Source organism: Pelodiscus sinensis, chromosome 2 (genome assembly GCF_052426305.1).
Source record: "Pelodiscus sinensis isolate ZL-2025 chromosome 2, ASM5242630v1, whole genome shotgun sequence".
NCBI classification, from domain to species: Eukaryota; Metazoa; Chordata; order Testudines; family Trionychidae; genus Pelodiscus; species Pelodiscus sinensis.
In genome coordinates this window covers 242,747,405-242,760,053 of record NC_143053.1, presented here as the reverse complement: position 1 = coordinate 242,760,053, position 12,649 = coordinate 242,747,405, and the positions used below count along the sequence as shown (strand labels likewise).

The 12,649-nt window shown below is 48.3% G+C and overlaps 1 protein-coding gene across 1 annotated transcript in view; it reads left to right on the top strand.

Moving 5' to 3' along the window:
* The window catches only part of UBE3C (ubiquitin protein ligase E3C), a 178,711-nt gene that overhangs the window by 34,492 nt on the left and 131,570 nt on the right, over positions 1–12,649 (top strand). Inside the window, exon 6 of the mRNA XM_075922749.2 lies at positions 7,886–8,043. Coding sequence (XP_075778864.1) covers positions 7,886–8,043 — 158 coding nt within the window. The remainder of the gene's footprint in view (positions 1–7,885; positions 8,044–12,649) is intronic.

Genomic DNA, 12,649 nt, shown 5'->3' with positions numbered 1-12,649 from the left:
AATTAGGTTGATGTCTATGCCGCCTCTTGTGCCTTTCTCTGAAGGATCTGGTGCTGGCCACTGTTGATAGGATATTAGACTAGCTCTGTGGTCACCAACGTGTCGATCGCGGTTGATTGGGAGGGCCTGACCAGTCGATCGCGAGGCGTTCGGACCCCCATTTTCTCCCACTTGCCCCCCCCACCTCCAAGAAGCCCCACTACCTACCTCCAGCGACAATGGAGGTAGTGCCATCTTCCTGCAGGGTGGAAGGAAGTCCGGCAGCTGCGCGCCGCTTCCGGGGTTTCAGGAAGTGCGCTGGCTGCTCCCCCTCCTCCAAACAGTCAGCGCGGTTCCACAATCCAGGTCTGTGGCGTGCCAGGGACTTGCTGTGCAGGGCGGTGGTGGGGGAGAGGAGTGTCCAGAGGAGGTGCACGCTGGGGCTTCCCTCTTCTGCCGGGGCGGGGGGGGGGGGAGAGGTTAGGAGTCCCCAGATCCCCAGAGAAGGCATGCGCCAGGGGTGACTACTTCTGGGGGGCAGGAGGGAAGGTAGTAGGAGTCCCCAGAGGAGGCACCTGCCGGGTACTCCCTATTCCCTGCCCCAGCACCCATAGCACCCTTCCCCAGTACCATGTCCCCTGCTCTCACCAGCACAGTTGGGGCCACATTAGTGAGGCTGTGTGTGTGGGGGGGCGGGGGTGGGGTTGGAGGAATAATTTTTTTTTGCATCTCACTTGTGTGGCCCCAACTGAATTTTCTGTGGGTCAGTGACCCCTGACTTAAAATAGGTTCCCTACCCTTCTCATACATAAAGACAATGCTGAAACATTGTGTGTTTGACATAATATTTTATTTAAAAATGAAGCCTGGCCAACAAGCCCCCATTTGGGGCTAAGCCCCCATCTGGCTGCAGCATCATAACACTCCTGTACCCTTCTCCCCTGACCCTAACCCTGAGCCTCTCATACACTGGAACCCCCTGTCCTGAGCCTCTCAAATCCCCAAACTCCTGCACCCCCACATCCTGAGTCTTCTGCCACAACACTTCTGCACCATCTACACACTGCAAATCTGTGTCCTGAGCCCATCATACTCCCAGCCTCCCTGCCCTGAGGCCCTCACATACCCCAACCCAAACTCCTTCAACTTCACATCCACACCCAACACTCCTCAGCCTGGAGCCCCCTCCCCGAGCCAGCATCCCCTTCTCCACCTCCTCGTGCATCCAAATTCCCTCCCAGAGCTTGTACCTCTCATCCCTTCCCACATCCAAATCCCTCATTCCCACCCCAGAGCCCACACATCCTGTCTCAACCCAGTGAGGGTACAGCTAGACTGCAGGAGTTTTTCTGGGATTCCAGAGGTATCCTGGAAAAACACTTCCACATCCAGGGACGCATTTGTTCCATGTTTTTTAGTGGAAGAGCAAACATGCAAACGTTGTTTCAGTAACCCCTGTATTCCTCATTCCACGAGGAATAAGGGGGCTTCCAAAAAAGGGGTGGTTCTTCGAGTGATTGCTCATGTGCATTCCAATATAGGTGCACGCACCGTCGGAAGTTTTTCTCGCAGAAGTACCCTTAGGGCCAGCAGGGAGCCCCCTGGAGTGGCGCCGGTATACTAGTCCATATATACCCCTGCTGGCTCCCTCACCCACTCAGTTCCTCCTTAGCACTGTGGTGGTCGTTTGAAGGACTTTCAGCTCCTCAAAGTGATTGTTGACTTCATTGTTCTTCTTCAATCTTTAGTTAATTTTCAGCTAAGTGTCTGAAATTTAAGTTAAAGACTTTTTGTTGTTTTCTGTTGATTGCTCCCCACCACAGTATGCTGTGTGCCCAAGGCTTTAAGCCCTGAAAAATGTGCAGTAGGCCTATGCTATGCGGTGACTCGCACTCATTGTGCTTAAAGTGTCTGGGAGAAGCACACCTTACAGAAGCCTGTAAAATCTGTAAGGCCTTCAAGCCCAGGACAAAATGTGAGAGGAAGTCACGCCTTAATATCCTCCTCATGGAAGCGGCTCTCCGCCTGGCACCGGCCTCTGCACTGGCCTTCCGGAGCACACCGGCCTCAGTGCGTGACGGTTCTGTACACCGTGCCTCTCTGGCACTGCAGGGGCCCCGGCACTGCTCTCAATCGCTGGCACCTCAGAAGAAGAGGCGGCCTAATGGATTGGTCCCTGCATAGGCACGTGCCCTCCGGTGAGGCATGCGGCACCAATGAGCCCAGAGCCCGGACCTTCTAGGTCAGGCAGGCCTGCCTCCCAGCGAGGGGAGATCAGCCTTTTGGAGGACTTCCCAGAGCCATCCACACCGGAGTCCTTGGAGGCAGCGAGGGTTCTAATAGAGTCCTTCCCGTCCCTTCCTCCCTGACTTCGGCACCCTCTAGATGGCACAGGGACGCTTAGCATCAGTTGCTTTCTGGAGTGACCAAAGACATGGTGCATGAGGGCAGATATTGCCTGGCCTCGACGGCATCGCACGTGGCACTGGCCATCAAGGCACTGAAACCCCTGGTACCGTCCAAAGGCATGGCACTGGACTCAGTGCGGCAACATCGCTCAGCGCTGTCACCGCCCCGGGGCCCATTGGCACCTACCTCCATGCAGGACCCACATGCAGCCATGCCTCCTCCACCGCCTTGGCACCATGACAAGCCAGAGTCCATGTCTCGGCACACCACAACTCCTTCGACACATGCGTCAGCACCGCCCTGGTTTGCCTCGGAGTATTCATCCGACTCCGAGATGGAATCCGTCTGGTTCTCGAGGTCTTGCTCGTGGTGTCGCTCCCAGCACTGTTCCCGGCACCGTAGTCCTCCGCTCCCGTACCAGCAACAGTGGGCTCATCTGGTTCTGATGCCCATGGTGCAAACATGGCCCCTTCAGCCTGCGGGGCAGTGGCCCTTCTGGACTCCCTGGGCTTATCACCAGGGCTAGGGCGTGGACCTTCCCAGACCAGCTTCTGTCTCTTCGGGGCCACAAGTTGCTCTGTCGGCGACATCTCTGGTCAGGTCCCCCACCTCGGGACGTTCTCTAGCTCCGGGCCAGTTGTCCCCAGGTCCAGGGTCCAGGTCTGGTGAGCCAACCTTCTCCCTCTTCCTCCATGGACACGTTGGACAATCCAGGTCATGAGGATGACCCTGTAGGTGAGGTCGAAAAGAGGTCATCGTCCTCCTCCCTGGATGAGGCATTAGCTGACTCCACACCGTCCATGCCCTCCATAGACGCCAGAGCCCATCAGGACCTTCGCCGCTGCCTGGCCCAAAGTTTGGGGGTTGAAGTGGAGAAGGTTTCCTACAACTCAGATCCTACTGTTGACATTCTGCATGTTGACATCCCCTCTAGAGTGGCTCTACTGGTCAACAAAACAGTGGCCAAAATCTCCAAAGCCTTGTGGCAAACCCCCGCCTCAATTCCTCAAATGGATAAGCGTGTGGAAAGGTACTTTGTCCCCCAACAGGGTAACTAACACCTCTTCTCTCACCCTCCCTCAGGCTCGTTGATGGGGCAAGCCGTTAATCAAAGGGAGAGACAAGGGCAGGCTCCTGCCACTCATAAGAACAGGGAGGCCAAAAAGTCTGACCTGCTGGGACAGAAGGTGTACGCTTCTGGTGGGGGGGCATCCAATATTGCATTGCCAACCAGCAAATCCTCTTGTCCAGTTACGCATACATCATCTGGGCATCCATGGACAAGTTTACGGACTTGCTCCCTAGGGACTCCTGCTCAGAGTACAAGACTTTTCACAAAGAGGGAAGAATGATCTCCAGAGCGGCTCTCCAAGTGTCTCTCAATGTGGTGAACGCCGCAGCTTGAGTGATGGCCACCAGGGTGGTTCTGCACTGTAGTTGATGGCTCCAGGGGACTGGGGTGCCATTGGAGCTCCAAAACGCCATTCAGGACCTCCCGTTCAAGGGTCTCTCGCTCTTTTTGGAGCAGACAAACGAGAGGCTTCATGGCTTCAAGGATACCAGGGCGATGTTAAAGTCCTTAGGCCTGCACACTCCTGCCACCCAGAGGTGTACCTAGTCAAATACGAATGTTCCTAGAGTGCCTCCCCAGAGCCCATGCCCCGACTTTGCACACCGTAGGAGCAGGAGTGGCAACGGCAGGAATGACAGGCGCAGACCATGCCCAGCCCCCAACAATAACCAGGGGCCCCGAAGCAAGCCCCTGGGCCCCCGTCAAGGGTTTTGACAGGACCCTTGAGAGCATCTTTCCAGTCTTCTCTCTATTTTTCCAGGACCGTTTATCCTATTTCCTCCAGGCCTGGCAGAGTGTTACGTCAGACTGATGGGTGCTGGAGATAGTGGAAAGGGGTTATGTAATCCTTTTCCACTTGCCCCCTCCTTCCCAATCCTCTTCCCCGTCTCTTTTCAGGACCCCTTACAAGCCTCTGATACAGGAGGAAGTAAATCATCGCCTTATGCTAGGGGCAGTGGAACGCGTTGCCCCTGAGTTTTGGAATAGGGGATTCTATTCCCGTTACTTTCTGGTTTCAAAGACGAAAGGGGACCTTTGTCCCATTCTGGATCTCAGAGCTCTAAATTCCTTCATTGTCGAGACAAAATTCAGAATAGTGACTCTGGCATCCATTATCCCTTCCTTAGCCCCAGAGACTGGCATGCTGCTCTCGACTTAAAAGACGCTTACTTTCACATTTCAGTTATCTCCCGCCATTGAAGGTTCCTACGGTTTACCGTGGGCCCGGACAATTACCAATTCACAGCCCTCCCGTTTCGTATTTCTATGGCCCCTTGGGTCTTTACCAAATGCATGGCAGTGGGGGCTGCCGAGCTCAGAAAAAGGGGTGTCCAGGCGTTCCCCTATCTAGACGATTGGCTCCTGAGGGGGGGAGTCAGAGACTCAGGTGAGAGCCCACATCACCACAGCCTGCAGACTCTTAGAAGACTTAGGCCTTCTGTTGAATCTGGACAAACTGACCCTGACTGCTACCAAGATAATAGAGTTTGTGGGTGCCACCATAGATTCCCTGGCATAGAGAGCCTTTCTGCCCAGCTCCCGGTTTCCCATGATACAGACGATGGTCAGGGTGCTCCAGAACTTTCCAGTGACCACCGCCCAGACTTGCATGCGTTTACTGGGCCTGATGGCTGCCTGCACTTATGTAGTGTAGCACACCAGACTCTGCATGCGCCCGCTACAGATGTGGCTATCACGAGTCCACAACCTGGTCGTCCACTCTTGGGACAGGGTACTGACAGTCCCGGCCCCCATCCTCCTTGTATTGCAATGGTGGACCCACCAGGCAGAGGTCTGTGCAGGGGTTCCATTCTCCAGACCAGTGCTGTCCATCCGTCTTGTCATGGACAACTTGGACATGGGCTGGGGAGCTCACTTAGGAGACCTCCACACGCAAGGTGAGTGGTCTGCGGATTAAACCTCCCTGCGCATTGATATCAGGGAGCTATGGGCAGTCCGATTGGCTTGTGCAGTTTTCCTTCCCCATCTGAAGGGCTAGTCCATCCTCATTCTGTTGGACAACACGACAGCGGTGGCATACATAAGCAAGCAGGGCGGGGTCCATTCCCCTTGCCTGTGTTTAAAGGCGATCAGCCTGTGGGACCTCTGCATCGGGGCGGACATCCACCAATGGTTTCCTATCTCCCAGGCTCCCAGAACGTCCTGGTGGACAGGCTGAGCAGATCATTTGCAGGTCACGAGTGGTCCCTGCGCTGGGATGTAGCCCGTTCCATCCTCCATGCATGGGGGTCTCCCCACCTGGACTTGTTCGCCCCGGGGCAGAACAAGAGGTGCTTGCGTTCCTGCTCCCTCATGGGTCAGGGGCAGGGTTCCTTAGGGGATGCTCTCCTCCTCCCACGACCGCAAAGCCTCTTGTACTCCTTCCCGCCTTTCCCGCTAGTTCACAGGGTCCTCCTGAAAGTGCGGAAGTTCAGGGCGTCCCTGATTCAAATCGCCTCTGCATGGCCCAGGAAAAACTGGTTCTCGACCCTCCTCAGCCTCTCCTGCGAGAGGCCCGTATCCCTCCCACTGGTCCTTGGACCTGATATCCCAGGACTCGGGCAGACTCCGATGCCCGGACCTGCAATTGCTGCATCTGAGTGTGGAAGCTCTGGTGCTCTGAACGGGTTCAAGAAGTCCTCCTGGGTAGCAGAAAATCCTCTACCAGGGCCACATATCTGGCTAAGTGGAAGCGGTTCTGCTGTTGGGCTTCCCAGAAGGGGGTACGCTCAAGGTGGGTTCCAATCCCCCTGATCTTAGATTACCTGTTGGATTTTAAGCTCCAGCATCTTTCTTCCTCCTCCATCAAGGTTCACCTGGCGGCTATCTTGCCCTTCCACTCGGGGGAAGAAGGGAAAACCCTATTGCCAATCCAGTGGTCAACAGGTTCCTGAAAGGATTGGACAGGCTCTATCCCCACGTCCACCAGCCTGTTCGCGCAGTGGGACCTAAACTTGGTTCTTTCCAAACTTATGGGGCCACCTTTCGAACCGTTAGTGACGTGCTTCCTCCTCCACCTGTCTTATAAGGTGGCTTTCCTGGTGGATATCACTTCCTCCAGGTGGGTATCTGAGCTTAGGGCACTCACATCAGATCCCCCCTACATGATATTTTTTAAAGATAAGGTTCGGCTCCACCCTCACCCGGCTTTCCTGTCGAAGGGGGTGTCCTCCCAGGACATGTTCCTACCGTTTTTTTACCCTAAACCGCACGCATCTGGGAAAGAGCAGGCTTTACACACTCTAGACGTCTGTAAGGCGCTAGTCTTTTATTTAGACAGGACTAAACCCTTCTGGAAGTCGCCACAACTTTTCATGGCTATCGCAGAGCGCATGAGGGGCCAAACCGTGTCCACCCAGCAGATAGCCTCTTGGATAACCGCCTGCATTAGGGAGTGCTACACCCTGGCGGGTGTTTCAGCTCCGCCCCGTAGAGTGCACTCCACGAGGGCAGTGGCCGCCTTCACCGCTTTCGTAGTGCAGGTTCCCATCCTGGACATCTGCAGAGCCACCACATGGTCCCCTGTCCATATGTTTGCCAACCACTATGCACTGTTGCATCAGGCCAGAGGGGATGCTGCCTGGGTAGGGCGGTCCTCCACTCCTCTGTAGTTTCATTGTCCAGCCCGCTTCCTTAGATTCTGCTTTGGTGTCACCTATATTGGAATGCACATGAGCAATCGCTCGAAGACGAAAGACCAGTTACTTACCTCGTAACTGTGATTCTTCGAGATGTGTTGCTCATGTCCATTCCAAATCCCCGCTCACTGCCCTTTATCTGGAGTATGCCGGTAAGAGGATCTGAGTAGCTGAGGGAGCCAGCAGGGGTATATATGGGTTGGTATACCAGCGCCACTCCAGGGGGCTCCCTGCTGGCCCTCAGGGTACTGCTGAGGGAAAATCTTCCGACGGCGCATGCACGCTGCGCGCACACACCTAATTGGAATGGACATAAGCAACACATCTCGAAGAATCACAGTTACAAGGTAAGTAACCGTTTTTTTCTGACATTTGGCCCAGTCTAGACAGGCCAAATGTTGGAAAATCCGCTTCCTACAGAAGAATTGGAAAAAAAAAAGCAGCAGTGTAGCTGTACCCTGAGAGTATATAAGGGCTGGAGATAGCAAGTGGTGGAGAGGGCGGGGCTTCAAGGAAGGGATGCAGTCTTTGGGGGAAGAATTAGCTTGTTCTGACTTTTAAAAAGTGATCTTGGGTGCAAAAGGGTTGGAGACCACTGGACTAGCTGGACCATCAGTTTCATCTGGTTTGTCAATTCCTAAGGGTTGTTGGAGAATCTATTATAAAAAAGATGATTGTTAAAGAGGATGTGAAAATCTTTGTAACTCAATTTTTAAAAAGTGTGTGTAAACCTTAACTGGGAAAATCCTCTCATATTAAATAATTGTGAATTTTATTTTATCTACAGGTTATTGCAAAACTGCAACGATGACAGTCTGAATGTTGCACTTCCTATGCGAATGCTTGAGGTATTTTCATCTGAGAATACGTATTTACCTGTTTTACAAGATGCCAACTATGTGGCATCACTAATTGAACAAATTTTGCACTACATGGTTCAAAAAGGTCAGTAGCAGGAATATTAGAAGTTGTAGAAAAACCACGAACTTTGAACAAATGTGTAACTGCCAGAGGCCATGTTGCTTAGTCACTTTATACTTTGACAATAGACATTATGGTTAACATTAAGAAGAGCAGGCTCTGACCCATAGTTTTAGTAAACATATTTGCGAACAGAAAGTTACAACTCAATACTTCGATTTCTTTGGAAATCATGTTTCTAAACAGTATGTTTTACTTTGTTGTTAGTCCTAGTTAGTTTTACTATTTAGTTGGTAATATGCTAATATTAGATAGTGAATATGTTTCATTCCTCCAACTACTGTTTTACTTACGAGCAAATAACCTTTGTCCTCATCCAATTCCAAATTTCAGTGTTGCTCTGAAAAATGACTGTAAAAATGTTACTTTCTTTCCCAACAGATGATCTCCCTTTATCTACTAAATGGTCATTATTAAAGTGTTTGTTAATTTTTAATCCTGTTAGCACCAACACAGCAAAGAGATAGTGAGCTAAATTCTGTTTCCTTTGTTCCCTGATCAATAGAGCTATTTACTGAGTTCCAATCAGTTGCACCTGTGCAAACCTGTTGAAAGCAAACTAGATTGCATATGTGTCACTGTGGGTTTAATTTAACTTGTAGAACTTGTATTACTTTTGTGGGATGTGAAAAGGAAAAAACTCAGTTTGGCTTTCTGTTTCTGGGTTGAGTTTGCCAGACTTGTATCTCAGGGAAAGGAAAAATGTTTTTCTTAACTGATCATATTTAACCTGACAGCCATAAAAACCACAGAACTCTGGGATGTCATTTCTACAGTCACTTCTTGGAATAGATCCATATTATCAAGTTTTAAAACATATACAGTGGACTAAATCCTTCTCTTACACTGGAACTGTTGATATAGATAGCACTGCTACAGTCAGAACTTATTTTTTAACAGAGCATAATATAGTGTGAGAGAGATTGCAGTATGTTAATTGGCTTGCCTGAAAGCTTTTTACAAATTTTCACAGTATGCTGTTAGGAACACCATAATTTGTATATTTGTTTAGCTCTTGTTTAAAGTATTTTGGAGCTGTCTCCTGCATATGTGAAGTTAGGTTGTAAGGCCTACATAACATCAATTTTTCAAAATCGATGTATGAGAGAGCTGAATTTTATGAACTTAGATTTTTAAGCTGTCTCTCTAATCATAGTATAAAAAGCAAAAATAGCAACGTAACTGCAGCTGTGCTGTCCTTTTAATCATACATGATACCTGAGTTGTACAAAACACTTCTGTGATCTTTGTTTATATCTTTTTAAACTGTATTTTGTACACAAGCCATCTAGCCCAGGGGTTTTCAGACTTGGGCTATGGGCTTGTCTGGGTAAGCTGCTGGTGGTTGGGCTACAAGACACTTTGTTTATCTAAGCATCCGTAGGCATGGATCCTCATAACTCCTATTGGCTGCCGTTCACGGTTTCCAATCAGGGGGAGCTGTGGGAAGCGGTGTGGGTCGGCTTAACCGGGTGGGCCTGCGACCCAAGTTTGAAAACCCCTGATCTCTGATCACTATTACCCTCGCTATCTCCTGCATCCCCTGTACTTTCCATTTGCTATTTCCACCACTTGTTACAGCTTATCTTATAGCCCCTGCTCCAAATAGTTTAACATTTGTTTATGATGTACTGTCCAATAACTTTGACCAAGGGCCTTTGGGCTTATGTCCAAATTAAATTTGACTTTTCATTTAACGTTCTAGGTAATACTGTAAACAAGTTGTTAATAATAACCTGAGTGAGTTAAGGCAAAAGAGATTTGGTCCAGGAGACACAAGATCTGCTTAATGAAAAGAAAATGCGTATTACAAAAGGAAAACTATAGTTTGCAGGGTTTGGCAAGTGATAAACAAGTTATTCACATTTAAAAAAGAAATTCAAAGAGTTAAAATGCATAGCAAAATCATTTTAAAATATTTATTTCTAATTACCCTGTAGCGTCTGGAAAGGTGTGAAGGGCAAAGTGGTTATCTCTTAATTTTCTTATGTATTGAAATACATGTGTGTACTGATTTAAACACTAGTTTTGGAGTAGAATAAGAACATAAGAACGGACATGCTTAGTCAGACCAAAGGTACATCTAGTCCAGTATCCCGTTTGCCGACAGTGGCCAATACCAGATACCCCAGAGGGAGAGAACACAACAGATAATCCTCATGCGATCCCTCCCCTCTCACCCATTTCCAGACAAGCAGAGGCTAGAGACGCCATTCCTACCCATCCTGGCTAATAGCCATTGATGAACCTAGCTTCCATGAATCTATCACAATTTTTTGCTGTGTTTCCCCTGGTGCAAGGGTGGGTAAAACTTTTTAGGACTTGTCTTCACTAGGAAAAGGATTTATTTTAACATTTGTTAGTTAGCATGTATTAGCTAGTGTGTTAAAATCCTAGTATAGACAAATTTCAGAGGGTAACCATGTTAATCTGTTTCAGTAAAACCAAGGAGGTTCCAGCCCATGAAAGTTTATGCCCAAATTAAATTTGTTAGTCTTTAAGGTGTCACAGTACTCCTCATTAGTATTTTCAAGGCAAGTTGTAGTTCTTCAAGTACTTGTTCACATATGTTCTTCTGTTGGTGTGCATGTGCTGTGTGCACATGAGTTTGGATTCCTTCAGCCAACAGTCTTCCTTGGGGCCATGCTTGTGCCCTGGCTGTCCTTTTCTGCCCACCTGAGAGAAAAAGGACAAGGGACTACTATTGTCCCTCTATTCCTTTGTAATCCATGAGTTATGGGGCTTCATAGTTACAGTGTGGATGATGGAATATATTAAGAGAACACATTTCTAAGAGCAATAGAAACTGTAAGATAAAGTACTTATTATAAAACATAATTTAGTAGGGGTAAAAATTAGAGGGGCCCTAGGTTTTTCCTCGATCAAGACACAGATGTTGGAGCTACAGCTGCCTTGACAGTACTAGAGTCTAAATATGTGTTAATATGCATTAACTAGCCTATATAAAAAGGTACTTTTTCCCTAATGTAGATATAGCCTTACAGCAAGGAAAAGAATGTCTAGCAATATAAATCATTGTAACTTATAAGAACAAGAAACTCATTTATGGAACTTTCAAACTCAAATAATTTGGACTGCTGAAATACCCCTTCGTTAGCCTCAGTATTAATAATTTGTAAGTATGTATGAAATTTCAATAACCTAGAGGTTAGGGATGTTAAATTTAGATTAATTGGCTGTTTGAATAGTCAATGCAATTTGCATCGACTATTCGATTAGTCGGTAAGGGCGCCTCTGCCTTTGAAGTGTAGCAACAGCCGTAGGGTGAAAGTGCTGCAGGGAGCACAGGGCCAGCAGGCAACTCAAGTAGTCCCCTGCTGGCCCCATGCTCCCCGCGGTGTTTTAAAGCGGCAGCTCTGCAGGGTGCATAGGGTCAGCTGGGAACTCTGAGTTCACAGCTGACCTTGAACTCCGTGTGGCACTGCTGCTTTGAAACATTGCTGGGAGCCTGGCATCCAGCTCCATGTTGCGTTTCAAAGTGGTAGTGCTGCATGGAGCCAGGAGTCAGTGGGGGAGTCCCCGGCTGGCCCCTGACTTCACATGGTTATTTTATCCATACACTCTTACTTTAAGTTGAACAAATGATTTTTAGTCTCCAATAAGTAGGCTCAAATATATATTTCTAGGTTCAGCATTAATGAATGTTCTTTTCAAGAAATAGATGCCACAAAAGATTCTTCATAAAATAACTATATATTCTACACTTCATTTTCAGCTATTATATGATGCTTTACTAGCAGAGCAAATTTAAACCCTTCTCTCAACAGCATAACAGCCATACTGGGTCAGACCAAAGGTCCATTTACCCCCATATCCTGTCTTCCCACAGTGGCCAATGCCAGATGCCCCAGAGGGAATGAATAGAATAGATAATCAAGTCATCCATCCCCTGTCACCCATTCCCAGTTTCTGAAAAACAGGCTAGCGACACTATTCTGACCCCTCCTGCCTAATAGCCATTGATGGACCTCTCCTCAGTGAATTTATCTAGAGCTCTTCTTTGAACCCTGTTATAGTCTTGGACTTCACAACATCTTCTGTCAAGGATTTCCACAGGTTGACTGTACGTTTTGTGACGAAGTGCTTTCTTTTGTTTGTTTTAAAACTGTTATCTATTAATTTCTTTTAGGGACCCCTGTTTCTGTGTTATGGGAAGGAGTCAATAACGCTTTCTTATTCGCTTTTTCCATACCAGTAATGATTTTATAGACCTGTATCATATCTCCTTTAGTTGTCTCTTTTCAAAGCTGAAAAGTCAGTCTTTTTAATCTTTCCTCATACGGCAGTCATTCCGGACTCCAAATCAGTTTTGTTGCTCTTTTCTGAACTTTTTCCAATGCCAAGATACCTTTTTTTGAGATGAAGTGACCACATCTGCATGCAGATTTGGTTTGGTTTTAAGAGGCAGTGTGAAGGGTAGAAAAGTTAGTTCAAACGTTTAAGGCTTTATAAACCTTCCAGAGATGCTTTTGTGATGTCTCTTGTTGTCATGGACCGATTTTCACTGACTAAAGCAGGTAATCTGAATTTTACTACTGATAATAAAAGT